The following is a 17,923-nucleotide window of genomic DNA, read 5'->3' as shown; positions in this document are numbered from 1 at the left end:
AATCAAAAAAACAACACGTGCATGAAAGTGGTCCCCAGCTCTGTTTTAGTGACATTTTACCAGATTGCTAGAAGTCTCAAGGGATTTTGTAAAGGCTCCAAATTAATTTGGGTTTTCTTGACCTCGTGTGTGTCATACACCACTCCTGATGAGAAGCAGAATGAGGTATAACATCAGATCAAAACTGGCTGCTGAATCTTCAAACAGGACTCTCCAGGGAAACAGATGACTTACCCTTCAGCTTTTGAAAATTTTGAAAATTTCTCAGCATTAAATAATCCAACAACTTTGATCTTTGTCAGTTGCACTTTTCATATGTTCAGAAGAAGAGGGCTGTCATTTGAGAAGCAAGGGAAACAGTTAGATTTGAATATGCTTTTCTGTATTTTGATATTTTTTATGGAAGTATAGCGTAAAGGTATTTAAATGTCCTGTCACACCCCCTGACTCTTCAGGGACAGCGAGACTAACTGGGACAGTGGTTAACAGCCACGATACGTGGTGGGTGTCCAGTAACTGAATAGTTTGCTTTCATCTTCAGAAAAGCCACTTACAAAACACGATGCCATTATTATTTACTATAGCAAAATTATACTGTATTGCCAAATGTCTAAATCCTCTGGGGCATAATTAATCAAGGAAAATTATTTCGGGATGTTTTAGCAAGCAGATGGTTGGCAGAATATGTTGGGCCTTAGAGTGTAAGTTCCCTTGAGGGAAGAGTACTTAGCTTTGGTGTGGAGACAAGGTCTTCGGTGGTTTTAGCTATCTGGTGAACTTGTCTGTCTTTGCTCACAGTGACGGTGACAGGCTCAGTGGCAGCTCCCGGGGCCTCCTTGCCAGTTGCATGCACTGAGCATCTGATATGTTGGCAGACAGAGCTGATTCCTGGATGCGTGTCTGAACCTCTGCATGTCTGCTTTTGGCAGAATTGAGTGCGACTCTTATCCTTTACCCATTAAGCTATCATTATGGCCTCCTTATCTCTGTTTCTTCTGCAGCATGCCTTTGAAAGTGTTTGACTCTTTTTTGGCAGTTTATTTGATAATGCACAAATGTGGAAAATGTGCATCTTATTTCTATCTAATATAGTATATTTCTTCAAAGGAAAGAGAGTGAGACTTTAGGTAAAGATTTGTCAGAGTAAGTCAACAGCTCTGGTGGACTTATTTTGATTATTGATATGGAATTCTTTACTAAGAGTTTGGTTTACAAACTCCTCTGTGAACCTTAAATGCCTCTGCTTAGCCCCCTCAAAATGTTGTGTGTTCCTCTCTGAGCCTGATGTATTGCATATCATCCTTGTGTCCATTAGAGAAAAATTGGTGTCTTTTGTATTTGGTCTCTTGTGTTTTATGTGTTCTTTTGCCAGGTCAGAAGAGGCATATTAGAGAAAGATGATTGTGTGTAATTGCCATAAATGGAGTCTTTTCAGAGCCCCTATCCAATTTACTAGGGGTCAGCAAAGAGTTTTTAGACTTGAAATCCACACAAGGCATAACTCATCAATTGGACTTTATCAGAATTAAAACTTTTGCTCTAAAAGGGTCTTATGAAGAGGATGGAAAAAAACAAGCTATTGACAAAAGAAAATATTTTCAAACCACATCTGACAAAGGATTGGTTTCTCAACTGAACAGTTTAGAAAACAATCCATTGGGGCAAAAGATATGAATAGACATTGGATTAAAGAGGATGTATAGATGGACAAGCACATGAAAAGACATTCTGTATTATTAGCCATTAGAGAAATGTAAATTAAAACCACCATGAGATACCACTACACACCGATCAGAATGCGTAAAATTAAAAATAGAACAGCAAATGCTGGCAAGGAGGCAGAGAGACTAGATGGCTCATCCATTGTTGGCAGGAGTATAAAACTAGAAAACAGTGTAACTTTTTTTTTTAAACATGCAACTACTGTGACTCAGTAACTATACTTTTGGACCTTTAACCCAGAAAAAAGAAAACTTAGGTTCACAAAAACCTATACACAAACATATGCATAATAGCCCCAAAGTGGAAACACTGTAGATGACCTTCAGTGGATAAATGGTTAAATAAACTGGTACATCCAGACCAAGAAATACTACTCAGCAAAAAATAGGAGCAAACTTTTGATGCAAGTAACAACTGTAGATGAATATCCAGAGAGTTACATTGAGTCAAACAACTGTAGATGAATATCCAGAGAGTTACATTGAGTCAGAAAAGTCAGTTTCAAGAAGTTGCATCCTCTGTGACTCCATTTGTAATACATTTCTCAAAAAAGCAACATTATAGTATCGAAATAAAGAGATCAGAGTGTTTGCCAGGGGTCAGAGATGGGGGAGGGGTGCCAAGGGAGATGGGTGTGGCCATAAAAGGGCAACAAGGATCTCTATGGCAATAGAAATGTTCTGTATCTTGATTGTATCCATGTCAATAATCTGGCTGTAATATTATGTTACAGTTTTATAAAATGTTACTATTGGAAGAAATAAAGGGCATACAATGTCTCTGTTTCTTTTTTACAATATGTATGAAGTTACAATTGTTTCAAAACTGAAAGTTTAATGAAAAAAAATAAAAGCATACCTACCCTTCTTGTGCCAGAGTCATATGAAATGGAATGCAGCCTGGGATAGCAATGAGCCATGCCTGTCCATGTGTTTACTTTGATGTTTTCAGTATTCCTAGTCTCAGTTCAGTTCAGTCACTCAATTATGTCTGACTCTTTGTGACCCCATAGACTGCAACATGCCAGGCCTCCCTGTCCATCCGGAGTTTATTCAAATTCATGTCCATTGAGTTGGTGATGCCATCCAGCCATCTCATCTTCTGTCATCCAGTTCTTCTGCCAATCTTTCCCAGCATCAGGGTCTTTTCCATTGAGTCAGCTCTTCGCATCAGGTGGCCAAAGTATTGCAGTTTCAGCTTCAACATCAGTCCCTCCAGTGAACACTCAGGACTAATCTCCTTTAGAATGGACTTGTTGAATCTCCTTGCAGACCAAGGGACTCTCAAGAGTCTTTTCCAACACCACAGTTCAAAAGCATCGATTCTTTGGCGCTCAGCCTTCTTCACAGTCCAACTCTCTTATCCGTACACGACTACTGGAAAAACCATAGCCTTGACTAGACGGAACTTTGTTGGCAGAGTAATGTCTCTGCTTTTTAATATGCTGTCTAGGTTGGTTGTAACTTTCCTTCCAAGGAGTAAGCAAGCATCTTTTAATTTCATGGCTGCAGTCACCATCTGCAGTGATTTTGGAGCCCCCCCAAAATAAAGTCTGCCACTGTTTCCACTGTTTCCCCATCTTTCTGCCATGAAGTGTTGGGACTGGGTGCCATGATCTCGTTTTCTAAATGTTGAGCTTTAAGCCAACTTTTTCACTCTCCTCTTTCACTTTCATCAAGAGGCTCTTTAGTTCTTCTTCACTTTCTGCCTTAAGGGTGGTATCATTTGCATATCTGAGATTATTGATATTTCTCCTGGCAATCTTGATTCCAGCTTGTGCTTCATCCAGCCCACCGTTTCTCATGAGTACTCTGCATATGAGTTAAATAAGCAGGGTGACAATGTATAGCCTTGACGTACTCCTTTTCCTATTTGAAACCAGTCTGTTGCTCCATGTCCAGTTCTAACTGTTGCTTCCTGACCTGCATATAAGTTTCTCAAGAGGCAGGTCAGGTGCCTTTGTATTCCCATTTCTTTCAGAATTCTCCACAGTTTATTGTGATCCACACAGTTAAAGGCTTTGGCTTAGTCAATAAAGCAGAAATATATGTTTTTCTGGAACTCTCTTGCTTTTTTGATGATCCAGCAGATGTTGGCAATTTGATCTCTGGTTCCTCTGCCTTTTCTAAAACCAGCTTGAACATCTGGAAATTCACGGTTCACGTATTGTTGAAGCCTGGCTTTGAGAATTTTGAGCATTACTTTACTAGCGTGTGAGATGAGTGCAAATGTGTGGTAGTTTGCGCATTCTTTGGCATTGCTTTTCTTTGGGATTGGAATGAAAACTGACCTTTTCCAGGCCTGTGGCTCAGGCCAGTGCTGAGTTTTCCAAATTTGCTGGCGTATTGAGTGCAGCACTTTCACAGCATCATCTTTCAGGATTTGAAATAGCTGAACTGGAATTCCATCACCTCCACTAGCTTGTTTGTAGTGATGCTTCCTAAGGCCCGCTTAACTTCACATTCCAGGATGTTAGCCTCTAGGTGAGTGATCACACCTTCGTGATTATCTTGGTCGTGAAGATCTTTTTTGTACAGTTCTTTTCTGTGTGTTCTTGCCACCTCTTCTTAATATCTTCTGTTTCTTTTAGGTCCCTACCATTTCTGTCCTTTATTGAGCCCATCTTTGCATGAAATGTTCCCTTGGTATCTCTCATTTTCTTGAAGAGATCTCTAGTCTTTCCCATTCTGTTGTTTTCCTTTTATTTCTTTGCACTGATCACTGAGAAAGGCTTTCTTATCTCTCCTTGCTGTTCTTCGGAACTCTGCATTCAAGTGGTTATATCTTTCCTTTTCTCCTTTGCTTTTTGCTTCTCATCTTTTCACAGCTATTTGTAAGGCCTCTTCAGCAAGCCATTTGGCTTTTTTGCATTTCTTTTTCTTGGGAATGGTCTTGATCCCTGTCTCCTGTACAGTGTCATGAACCTCCATCCATAGTTCATCAGCACTCTATCAGATCTAGTCCCTTAAATCTATTTCTCACTTCCACTGTATAAGAGATTTGATTTAGGTCATACCTGAATGGTGTAGTGGTTTTCTCTACTTTCTTCAGTTTAAGTCTGAATTTGGCAATAAGGGTCTTCCTTATGCAAGAAGTACTTACATGTAAAACACAGGCTATCTAGCCAAAGTTGTAGTAACTGTAAATGAAAAGTAACCTTTAAAGTTGTATAAAAAAGTAAAAGTAAAAATATATTGAGGAGTATTTACAGCAGTTTTATATTCTTTATAATAAAGTTCCATCTATCCATCCACCAGGTTTTTCTCTATGTTTTTATTGAAGTATAGTTGATATACAGTGTTGTATTAATTTCTGCTATTTGGCAAAGTGAGTCAGTTATACACATATGCATTCTTTTCTATATTCTTTTTTATATATCCTATTGTTTTTAATATATCCTGGCTTATCTCAGGATATTGAATATAGTGCTATACAGTTGGACCTTGTTTATTATTCACCACTGTTTTGGGGAGCTTTCTTAGCTGTGATCACCATATTGGGAATAAAAGATTGGAAAAGAAGGAGCTCAGCCTGGGCACATCCTTTTCACGTGTGAGTAGAGTTGATCATAGAAGGTTCTAGGGTGAGTGAGTGTTTTTAAAGCTTTGTTTTACCATAACATGGCATTCATTTTATATTTGTAAATTTCAAGAGACTCAAAGGTTCTGATGTTTGGTTTTGGAATGTGGGTTAATGAAGTTTTCACTAATTTTTCTCTCCACGTTTGACTGTCAATTTGGAAGGCATTTTGTAGTTAGTTACCAAGTGAAGAAAAATAAAACCTAAAAGTTGCAGGTTAAATTTTATTCAGAGACTTTTCTGAGAACTAAGGCCTAGGGGATAGCCTCAAGTAACTCTCAAGAATGCTGTGCAGAGATGAGGGAGGAGCCAGGACACATAGGAGTTTTTGCTGAAAACATGTAGTCAAACATCGAAATATTACTGCTATTCACAAACAGATACTTTAGGTTAGTGATTTTTGTGCTTTTGTCTATGTGGGAAGATGACTGGGCTCGTTGAAATTATTCCTTAGGTAGGCATCTTAGACGGCAGAGCCTGGTGGGCTGCCGTCTATGGAGTCGCCCAGAGTCGGACATGACTGAAGCGACTTAGCAGCAGCAGCAGCAGGGCCATAGTATCCAGAGCGCATAGTTTCCTGTTTGTCTCCATCCTGAATTTCTCTTAGCACTCACCGTGGGGGCTCTGCTGATGGCTTGCCAGCAGGGAAGGGCAGCATTCCTTATTACTGGAATGGTAGACACCGTTCCCTTTCCACACGATCATTGTTGTTTCTTAGTTTGTCGTGTGTGTCTTAGTCGCAGAGTCGTGTCCAACTCTTCGCGACCCTACGGACTGTAGCCTGCCAGGCTCCTCTGTCCATGGATTTTTCCAGGCAAAAATACTAGAATGGGTTGCCGTTTCCTATTCCAGGCAGGGAATCTTCCTGACCCAGGGATTGAACACTAGTCTCTTATGTGTCCTGCATTGCAGGCAGAGTCTACTAATGTGCCACCTGGAAACTCCCTAGTTTAATTGGCAGCATTTTTCCCTTGCTAATACATAAAATAATAATGCATCTTACAGTTTAGTGTCATCTTAAGCTCAGTGAGATCTGATAATGATGTCTGAAACCAACTATCTGTATACTTTACCTGGCCCAACTTTATTAATTTATTATTAAACATTTTGTGGGGAGGCTTTTTTTTTTTTTAGAGGAACTGTTAACAGTTTGAGGGTCTGATGGTAAATTCTGTGACATTTTATGGCAATAATATATTACTGCCATATACTCAAGTACTGAAACCTCATTTTTCCTTTTTTTTTTCAAGTGTCAATATACAGTATCTGGTTTTATGACAAGAATGACTGTCACCGCATAGCCAAACTCATGGCCGAGTAAGTATTTCTGTTACACCTTAGATTTTAATTTGTGATATATGGTAGATGAAAAAATAATGTTTCCCCCTTCTCTTTGTTACCAGAGTCCACTAACTCATGTATTTTCCCCGATTTCCTTTTATTGTCAAAGTTTTGAAAAAGGCAGAGAAGCTTAAAGAAATCTCAAATTATCGATAATCGTACCACCAGTCTCTTTTTACGTGTACCTTTGGTTGATGTGATTGTTTTTTATTCTTTTTTTTATGTTCACTGAAAGAAAAATGCAAAACAAAAAAGTTATGAGCTAATTTTTATTAAGTGACTATATTAAGGCCTATAGCCTGGGAGGTAGCCTCATCTAATTATTTAAGAGATACTACCTCCAAGAGGAGAATATCTAGGAGAAATATTTACATAATTGGAATCATCTAAAGACTGCTTTATTACCAAATTAATCAAACAAAAAATGATATTTAGTGTAGTCATATCAGAAAAAAAGGATTTAAAATATGATCCTCAGCAATAGTAACAAGAATTTTAAAATACTTCCGGAAAAAAATAAAAGCAAAGACAAGGAAGCTAGAGAAGAGAATGCCAATAAAATGAGGATAGGTAAACTTTTTTGCTAAGAAAAACGTATAGTCAAGTATCAAAAGATTACTCCTAGTAATAAACAGACATCTCATGATGAAGATTTTAGTGCTTTCCTATATGTGGAAAGATGCAAGAATCTGGAGTCAGTGAAATTATTCCTTGGATATGCATCTTAATTATCTGTGGGCCAGTATATCCAGAGCCCAGAATATTTCCTGTTTCTCTCCATCCTGAGCTCCTCTCACTGTGTACTCTATGGGTAACTGCAGTGGCCCATAGGCTTGATCCTTCTTGAGCTGGAATGGCAGGCAACACTTTTTTTCTTTACATTTCCAGAAGTAAGATTACACTGTACATTGGACTTTTCACGTCCACAGCATTTTTCCAGGACATTAAATAGTCTTTTGTAGTATTTATGTCTGCTTTGTATTCTGTTCTGCAGACAGATATAATTTAACCAGAGCCTTACTGTTAAACGTTAGAACCGTCCAGCTGCCTCGCTCCAGAGGGTATTCTGTGTCCAGAGCACAGCCTCACCACCGTTTGCAGTGCACCTGACTTCGGTTCTCTCCAGATTTCCACTGTAGCAGGTGGAGCTGTGTTCAGTAACTGATAGAGAACTCCCACATGCATCCATGGCTACTTCCTTTAAGAGAACTTATTTTTGACACAGATTCCAGGTTTAGAATCCCCAGTCCTCTAATGGGTTATGTCCCAGGAGAGCTTTTATAAATCAGAATCTTGGAATTTGGAAACTAATTTTCATTGAATTGATGTTCTGAGGGATGGTCGTTGTCCAGACTGGCCCACAGAAGCCATCCCTCTGTATTGCTGGTACTGCCATTCTGGTTTCTAGGGATCTAAGACACAGGTGTTAGAGGGGCCTGAGGTACTACCACGCCCTGGACAGAATGCTGCAGTGGGCAGCGAGTTCTGGTGGATTTAAGTTTTCTTTTCAGTTTCTGCCTGCATTTCCTCAGAAATGCTGGCCTCTCTTCCCCCTCCATCAAATCAGAATTCCCTTTGCTCTTCTGCAACATTTTTACCTACATGTTTGGGAGATAACAGTTTTTTTCTTTTTCTTTTGTCTAATATTAAACTAAATCCTGTTAAACTATAAATAAATAATTAGGCCCACATGCCATTTCCAGGTATATTTGCATTTTAAAAGAAGTGCACATGGCTAAGGCCACATTTTAGTCCAGGACTGCTAACATGTCTCAGTTGGGTTTTTATCTGCTTCCCGCTTTGTTTGCTGTAGGTGTGACCCCAAGGACATTGTTCCATGTGAATTTGTGTCAGTCATTTGAAAATGCATTGGCTTTCCACAACCAGACTTTTCTTTTTAGAACTTTTCTCTTAAAAAAAAAAACGATAAAAGCTACTTTTTTACAAAGCCGTTTATTTAATGACCACTATCTGTACTTTTAAAAGGAACAGCAGAGGCAGGTTTTGATAACTTAGAAGACAGAGATTTGTTGATTTTTGGTTATCCTGAAATTTACAGTATTTTTCTTAAATATCTATATTTTGGAGTATGTTAATACATAGACTTTCTCCTGCAGATTGAGAGCTTTTGGGCCCAAATTGAGAGACCCTGGCTCTTTCAGCTCTAACAGTTATTTGCAGGAAACCATGTTGAACTATATTCTCTATCAGTAGGCAGTATCCGTAAAGCAAGACTTCAGATCATACATAAAGCAGAAGATAAAGCAAGGCTCATCTGAAAATACTGTAGTGAACATAAAAATAGGATGAGGAAGTAGAAACAGGAAGCAGAAAGGGAAAAGGAGGGCATTCAGGTTTCCTTCACTAGAGATGCCCAAAAGAGGGGCATTTGCTTAAACTTTCAGCTTGTTTTATTAGAAGCAATGGTATTGAAAGTGATTAGCAAATGCCTGCATGAAACTGTTGATAGTGAGTTTTCAAGTGTCAGGCCTATTTATGGCTGAAGAGAATACCAAATATGTTCACATTAACTTTGTGATAAATGGCGTTCTGGTCACCAAAGATAAAAAGGTTATCTTTGTCTTTCTTTGCTCTGACTTTACCTGCATACAGCCTCTTTTCGCTACATATTTCAGAATGTCATCTCTGTTAGCCAGAGATACAGGTAAAATTCTTTGGGACATATTGTGCATCTAAATAAAAGTGCCTGCCACTGCCCGTTCTGTTAAATATAGTTCTTTTTACCACTCTTTCTACAGCTGCAATATAATAATTCTTGAAGTAAAACATTGATTTATTCCAAAAGGTTGTTAATAAGAACTGAGAAGATATATAGGAGAACAGGTAAACTTCTAGACCTGTTCTATAAACAAATCTGGAAATTCTCTTTGATCAGTAGCAAAATTGAAAATTCACTAAACTTGGAAAATGTCGCCTCTCCTAAAGAGGAAATTCAGTCTGCCAGAAAGTGTTTTTAACAAAACCTAGTCTGAATGCTTGCCCATACATAGACTATAAAATTTGGAGAACTCATAGAAGTGAGCCCTATTCCTGATCTTACAGATAGTCTTGGGGCATACTTGGGGGTTTGAGAGGAAGGGAGAGGGGCAGGGCTGTTCTTCCCAGAGTGTGATTGGAAGAGGCCTTAGAGTCCAGAGCTGGGTGTGCCTTCCATGCCGCCAGCCAGTTTCTGCTCGCAGCAGTTTTATAAGGTAGTCCTTTGGGTGGATGAACAGTGGTGATTATTAGAAATGTTTTTCTTTTGAATGAAGATCACAAATCCAGTCCAGGTCAGAGAGAGGTGAATACTAGCATGGGTAAGCCAGACAGTGTAGCAGGTGATGGGTAGACACGGGCTGTGTGACCGGTCCTTGATGGTTGGCGTGACCTACAACTGAGTATTAAATAATAAGCATTTTTTGGTTTTTGGCTGCGTCACTAAGTTTGTGGGATCTTAGTTCCCCCACCAGTGATTGAACCCCAGGCCCTTGGCAGTGAAAGCGTGGGGTTCTAACTACTGGACCACCAGGGACTTCCCAGTTTGGACAAAGCTTTAAACCCATCCTTGGAGAAGCATAATACATTGTAGCTTGTTAAAAACTGAGAATAATGTTGCTGTTTTTTTTTTTTTAATCTGTGTTTAATATTGTTTAATCCGATGTTTTCAAATAAAAGAACCATCCCACACACACTAATAGGAGTTCCTAGGCAGGCTGTTTTAAAGCAGTAAACTGACATTGGGTACCCTGTTCTATGCCTCTTAGTCCATTAAAAAAAAAAAAGCCTTTTACTACTGAATTGTTTTATTGCCTGTCATCATCACTGTCTGAAAGTTTTCAAATTAATTCAATTATCAAGTTGTGACTGTGCCTATACTATCCCATGGCAAATAGGCCTGTTCATTACAGTTGGACTTGAAACCTGAATGGATGTTTAAAAGAAAAAAGATTCATTATCTTATTTTGTTACATTAATTTCAAGCTTTAAGAAAAATATAAGAAGCAGTAAAACATTCATGTGCTCCCCAGGCAACTTTTAGTTTTTCACATTTTGCTTCAGACTTTAAGATGTGGCAGGGAGAGAGCATGTTCCTAAGAAATTAAACCCCTCAGATAGATTTGCAGACCGCAGGCCTTGACTTAGACCTTGACTTTCATGCTTTTTTTAATATATATTTTCAAGTGCAAAATTAGCTTAAGTAACACTAGTCAAAATAAAGAATGTTGCCACAATTACCCTGACCTTAGTTACCCACTTAGTGATTTTTTTAAGGAGACAACAAGGAAAACCTTTTGTTTGCTTGTAGAGTTATTGCTGATTTTTGAAAATTCACCAAGATCTTCATTTTTAAGATGCTAAGCTTTCTCCTTGCTCCCCATTATTAATATACCCTCTCCATAGGAGTGGTTCACCTGAACAGCTTTCCTTTGTCTTGGTGGCATTGTCCATTTTCAGATTTACTTTACCAGGTAGTTTGACTGATCCTGAGATAAAGTAGGAAAGAGAGAGAAATAATGTGTAATTTAGTAGATTTTAGAACTGTCTACTTCTACCAAATCTGGAAAGGAATTCTGTATTTTTGGCCTTCTAACAGTGAACTAACTATATTGGTTGGCACTGTTGTGAGTGAGATGGTGAAAGTAGTCAGTCATGTCTTACTGGGATGAGGTAGCTGAGGCTCTGTTCTGTATTGTGAGGAAGGCATTGTTACTATGAAGCAGTCTTCCAGTATCCTTGGAAGATGGACGCCAAAATCTTGGGTCATATTGTGTCAAAAAAGGTCTTTCTAAAACTTGGTTCTCTTCCTCCAGCGTGGTAGAAGAGGAGACGCGGCGGTCCCAGCAAGCAGCTCGGGATAAGCAGAGTCCCAACCAGGCCAACGGCTGCAGTGACCACAGGCCCATCGACATCCTGGAGATGCTAAGCAGAGCCAAGGATGAGTACGAGAGGGTGAGGCTGTGCGCTGAGCAGGAGAACCAGAGCAGGGAGGAGACCGGTGGCGGGTCTGGTGGACTGGGGAGGTCACCTCCAGGGCCAGCAGGAATAAGTAGTTCAGAAAGAAGACCTGTCTTATAGATCAGGAAAGGGATGTTCTTACCTCTGAAAATTCAAAGTGTTCTTTTTTTGTTACTTAAAAATTACTGTGGGAGAAAAGAATTTTGGAAAATAAAAGGTCCCACTTCCTGGGTAAAGAAATGTACATTAGAACCCATGAGATGTTTAAAGTTCTAACAGATTCCTCAATGTCTGTCTTAGAAAATTACAAAGAATTTATGGATCTGTGAAAATTAATACATAAAAGGCAATCATCTCTATAATGAATTCATTGATTCTTAAGAAACTGGATGAAGTAAATAAATTTCAAGAACCATTTCTGAGTTTTTAAGTTACCATGTATTACCATCAATTCCCTCCCATACCCTTAATGAGATATGGGTTATCTACATAGATTCCTACTGTTTTTATAGAGACCTTTCGGGGTTGTGGTAACAGCTAGTAAGTTGAGAGCTCTGTCACCCATTCCCAGTGAGGACGAGGTCAAGGTGCCACACAGGACAAAAAGTGCGGGAGCTGCACACTAGAGCAGAGGCTCCAGGAGGGGGCCCGCCTTCCTCCTCAGGCTGGGAAGCAAGTCCTCTCCAGGGGAAAGAAAGAGCTGAAGCCTTGTTTCTGTGTGCAGAGCTGCAGAGGAGCTCTAGGTCACATGAGCAGTGTAAAAATCTGACATGATTTCTGGTTAATGCATGTTGCAAAGGTAGAAAGTATGGACAGCGCAGTAATTACTGTTGTAAGGAAAATTCTTCTGATATGGTATGGAGTAAATAAAATTTCTGTGGTTGGATTAAGACTAAACCTTTGGGGATTTAGTTAAATCTTTGATATTTCCTTCATAATGTGTTCTTTCTATTTTTGAAGCCATCCATAAATAGGTGGCACTTCCTTAAACAGGAGTATTGTTGCTTGTCTACACTCGCCTGTCATCTAATCATATGGTGTTAGTCTTAGCAGCGGCCCATGAGTTCACGTCTTAGTGTTTGGATGATTTCTCCTCTGCCTCAGATGGTTCCAAATAGACCCTTTATCTCTAGGTAGAGACTTGGGAGATTGCCGGATTCATCTATGCAACAACTTGGATGAATCTCAAAGGCATTTGCTAAGTTAAGGAAGCCAGCATTCCATTTAGATGACAATCTCGAAAAGACGGAACTAGTGCCAGAGAAGAGTCACTGGTTGCCAGGAGTGGAAGGAGGGCACGACTACATTGGGATAGCACAAGGGAGTTTGGGGAGGTCAGATATCCTGACTGTGGTAATGGGTACACAAAACTATACATTTCAAAAGTTAATTTTGAAAGTGAAAGAAATGGTAGCCCTCCAGGCTCCCCTGTCCATGGAATTCTCCAGGCAAGAATTACTAGAGTGGATTGCCATTTCCTTCTCCAGGGGATATTCCCAATCCAGGGATCGAACCAGGGTCTCCTGCATTACAAGCAGATTCTTTACAGTATGAGCCACCAGGGAAGCCTGGTGATACATTTCAAAAGTTAATTTTACCATATATTAACTTTAAAAAAAATGGAAAAAAATATATAATAAAGTAATGCTGTTTGCTTGTCCTTAAAGGGGTTATAAAAATAACAGTTGTTACGAACACTATTGTCTAAAATCATGTGGTCAACTTTCTAGAAATTTTATTGTCCAATTAATTTCCATATTTACATGCAGGTCCAAAGCAAACATTTGGCATTTGGCAGGGGGTGATTATCCTTGACTTTTAAAATAATATTTCTGTTAACAGTAACCTTGAATGCTGTTTTGTAAACCAAACAATAGCAAGTTTTTTCACATGATGTACTTTTCCTTTTAATTTAAGAATCAGATGGGCGACTCAAATATCTCCAGCCCTGGGCTGCAGCCAAGTACTCAGATCTCCAATCTGGGAAGCACTGAGACGCTAGAAGAGACACCATCTGGGTTGCAAGATAAGGTTTGTACAACTCAAGCCCTAGCTTTGTCCACAGTAACCTAACACAGAGTCAGCATTTTGTAAGGGCTTTGATGCAGTACAAGTTTGATACATTGATCATCTGTCAGAGTATGTGCGTACAGGCAGTAGCGTGATGTCATCCTCTCACGTCATTTCCCCTGGTCCATGTAACTGTCTTTCATCCGAGTTTTGCAGTAGCCTCCTATCTGGTTTCCCAGCTTTTGCCCTAGCTACTCCCTCTCCTCTTCTTGGCCCAGGGCTCAAAGTAATCCTGGTTTAACCTAAGTTAGACCGCAGCTTTCCTCCAGTGTTGTCTCATCTCACTCAAATAAAAGCCAGGGTCACGGCAGTAACCCCGAAGGCCCTATCTGATCTGGCCCCCCTACCCCTGGCCTCATCTTCCATCTTTCTGCCTTGTTCCCAGCCTCATAGGCTTTTCTACCTTTTCACAGATGTGTGAGACCTGCCCCTGCCCCAGGACAGGCCTTTGCAGTGATAGTCCCCTTTGCAGTTATAGTCCCCACAGCCTGAAAGACCTGCCTCCTAGAAGTACCTTGCTCCCATTCTGGTGTCTTCCATGTAGGTGGGGGCCTTTCACACCACCCTGTTTTAAATAACAATCCTTCCCTCCCCCTGTTCTACTGTGCTTTATTTTCGTGCAGCTATCAGGGTTTGTGGTTCTTCTAAGTTTTTTGATTGTCTCCTCCCCACCAAAATCCAAGTATCATAGTGGGCAGGCAGTTTTGCCTGCCTTGTTTGCTGCGGTATCCTCAGCACCCAGCACTTTAAATATTTGTTGAATGAAATCGTTCTCTTTGTTTTTATTTATTTTTTATTTTATTATTTATATTTTTATGAAGTAATTCTCTTTAAAACTGATGACTTGATAAGTGAACAGATATCAAGTAAAAGCCATAGTTTTTTAAGCTTTTTATTTTAAGACAATTACAGATTCATATACAGTTGTAAGAAATAATACAGAAAAAGTAAAAGCCATAGTTTTTTAAGTCTTTAATTTTAAGACAATTACAGATTCCTACGCAGTCATAAGAAATAATACAGAAAGATCCATGTCCCTTTCGCCTGTTTACTCCATTGATAACAGCTTGAAAACTATAGTACAATACCACAAGCAGAATATTAACCCAGTATACCCATCTTGTGCACATTTCCTCAGTTGTTTTACTCATATTCATTTCTGTGGGTATATGCACGTATGTGTTTGCGTGCATGCTAAGTTGCTTCAGTCGTATCCAACTCTATGCAGCCCTATGGACTGTAGCCCTCCAGGCTTCTCTGTCCTTGGGATTCTCCAGGCAATGCCCTTCTCCAGGGGACCCTCCCGACCTAATGATCGAACCCATGTCTCTTATGTCTCCTGCATTGGGAGGCGGGTTCTTTACCACTAGCAGCACCTGGGAAGCCTCATTTGTGTGTGTTTAGTTCCATGCAATTTTATCTCATGTAGAGCTTTGTGTATCTACCACCACAGTCAAGATAGAAGACTTCATCACCACAAGAATCCTTTGTATTGCCCATTTGTTGTCACACTGACTTATATGTCACACCTTCCTAGCCTTCCTCTGGCATCCCTAACCCCAGCAGTGACTGATATGTCTCCAGCTTTATAACACTGTCATTTCAAGAATTTTCTATAAATGGAATCACACAATATATAACCTTTTGGGAGTATGTTTCTTCACTCAGCATAACTCATTGAAGAGATTCATTGAAATTGTTACATATATTATAGTTCCCAATCACTGCTGAGTAGAATTAACATTTTTAACCGTTCACCTGTTAAAGGACGCATGTGTTGTTATCAGTTTGGGGCTATTGTGAATGACATTTCCATGAACATTTGTATACAGATTTTTGTACACACATTTCCTTTGTTGTTCCTTTGTCCTTTCCGTTACTAAATCGTGTTTGACTCTTTCCAACCCTATGGACTGTAGCCTGCTAGCTCCCCTGTCCATGCAGTTTCCCAGGCAAGAATACTAGAGTGGGTTTCCATTTCCTTCTCCAGGGTATCTGCCCGACCTAGGGATTGAACTTGTGTCTCCTGCATTGGAAGGCAGATTCGTTACTGCTGAGACACCAGGGAAGCCCTAAATTGCCTTTACTCTGGGTTAAATGCCCAAGAGTACAAATGTTGGGTAATTTCATAACTGCAAGTTTTAGTTTAGAAATTGCCCTACCATACTGTTTTCCAAGAGGCTATACCATTTTACATTCCTAAGCAATGTATGTATAATGTTTCTAGGGATGCAGGGGGTAAATTATTTAAACCAGATTTTGTATACTACATTTCTTTGCTCCATGTTTACTGTATTTGAATTTAAGATCCTGAAGGTCAAACGTATATTAAAAGAGAAAGTTATATAAAATTTAATTTTTAAAGAATATGTGTTAAGACAAGGAGCAAGTGGAGGAGCAGATTCCTTCTAGTCTGGCTTATCAGCCATGAATGTCCAGTGGGCTAGTCACTTTCCCTTTCATTTCTGAATCATGGGATTAAGGATTCTGGCAGTACCTGACTCACAGATTTACTGTGAAACCCAAATGAAAAAATGAACCCAAAAAGACTCCATTTTATAGGCCAAAGTGACAGCATTTTGTAAAATACTGAGAACTGGATATTGTTGAGCCACATGATTGTCTAAAATTAGCTCAGATCCATAACCAGCCCTGTACACAGAATAGTACATTGGTTTAGTAACACTGCCATCTAGTGCTGAGGAGCAAATAATGCTGTCAAGCCTTAATATTAATAGTATTAAATTTTATTTCAGTTTCATTATTCACTTACTAAAATTTCCTTGGGACAGTTTCCCTAGTTTGTTTTGTTTTGTTTTTGCTTTTTTGTTCCTGTGGTTAAGAATAATCACACCTTCTAGTGTGCCCAGGGCACTAATGAGTTGGAAATCTGACATGGACACAGTAAATCCAAACAGAAATATGAAATTCTGTAAACAGCAAGAGCTGTGGGGTGAGAGAAGAACAATGGAAAACCTGATATAGTTTCTTAAAAAAATTTTTTTTCAGTCCCATACATACTGTCACTCACTGAATTCCATTTCACAAGGGAATGGTCAGATTAAAATTTGATTTAAGTGAGGCATTGCTGAACTCAGAATCCAGACTGTAAGTATATTGACATGAGTAAAGAATAAAATTGCACCTTTTCTGTGATGAATCCATGAATAAATAAGCCCAACAACTAAAGGAATGCAGCCAGTTTTTCTTGTCAGAGGCAGAGGAGAATGGAACGGGTCCTGTCCAAACCAGCTCAGAGACAATAAAGCTTTGGGGAGTTTGTGTAAAGACACATGCTCTGCCCCCTCAGCCTCTAGTGACTAATTCAGCCAGTTACATATTTCCAAAAATTGGTACAGTCTGACCAGTCACCAGCCCTTAGTTATTCAGGTCTTACTTGCACCTCTCTTTTCCGAAGGATCCTATCACCATTCAGATGATTAGATAACCTGTCATCTGCACGGTGGACATAACGGTGCAGTGGCGTAATGGTTAAGAATATGGATTGTCTTGTTAGAACTAGGTTGGCATCTGGTTCTGTTGTACTTGGGCATCATGCAAAAATGGCAGTAATAATAGTACTGCCCTCACCGATTAATAGAGTAATGCATGCAGAGTGCAGTACAGGGCCTCCTGTACAGTGAGCGTTCTGTCTGTGATAATTCTTACTGCCTTGTAACCTCATTTCTTCTGCCTTACGTGAGGTACCTCTGAAACCTAATGCTTTACCACACACCCTATTCCATAAAGTCCAATAATCTGTCTCTGGCCTGGCAGATGTTGCAGGGAGGCAGCGTGGAGAAATTGGAAACTGGCTGCTGCTTTTGCACACTACCAGATGACTTCAGTTTTTAATATGAAGTAGATTTTAAATGAGCAGACATACCTGTTCTTAAGTTCAAGTATAGAAACATTTCACATGTCAATGTGGATAGTTTCAATTTTTTAAGAGTTCGTTTTTGTTCCACTAGATAGATAAAAATTGCTACCTGGATCATTTTCAAAGCCTAAGGTGTATTTCATGGTGAGGTTTCTCCATGTCTGGTTTTTGATTGTTCCTTTTCTTATAACATAGTATTCTTCACTGGAAAAGACTTTTAAGTTTCTACAAGATCATTCCAATATGATTTGTGTTTTCTAAAGTAGGTATATCTAAATGTTGGTGTGTGTGTGTGTGTATACACATACATATGTATATGTAAAAGAATATGGTGGTTAAGAGCTACGTAATTGGGATTTCCCTGAGGGTCCAGTG

At 39.4% G+C, this 17,923-nt stretch overlaps 1 protein-coding gene across 1 annotated transcript in view; it reads left to right on the top strand.

The window, feature by feature from the left end:
• Positions 1 to 17,923, top strand: part of DCP1A (decapping mRNA 1A) — a 42,254-nt gene that overhangs the window by 14,265 nt on the left and 10,066 nt on the right. The window contains exons 4-6 of the mRNA XM_052639216.1: positions 6,552 to 6,618; positions 11,454 to 11,592; positions 13,516 to 13,629. Coding sequence (XP_052495176.1) covers positions 6,552 to 6,618; positions 11,454 to 11,592; positions 13,516 to 13,629 — 320 coding nt within the window. The remainder of the gene's footprint in view (positions 1 to 6,551; positions 6,619 to 11,453; positions 11,593 to 13,515; positions 13,630 to 17,923) is intronic.

Source organism: Budorcas taxicolor, chromosome 1, assembly GCF_023091745.1.
Source record: "Budorcas taxicolor isolate Tak-1 chromosome 1, Takin1.1, whole genome shotgun sequence".
NCBI classification, from domain to species: domain Eukaryota; kingdom Metazoa; phylum Chordata; class Mammalia; order Artiodactyla; family Bovidae; genus Budorcas; species Budorcas taxicolor.
The sequence above is the reverse complement of the archived record's forward strand: the minus strand, read 5'-3'. Positions and strand labels throughout refer to the sequence as shown.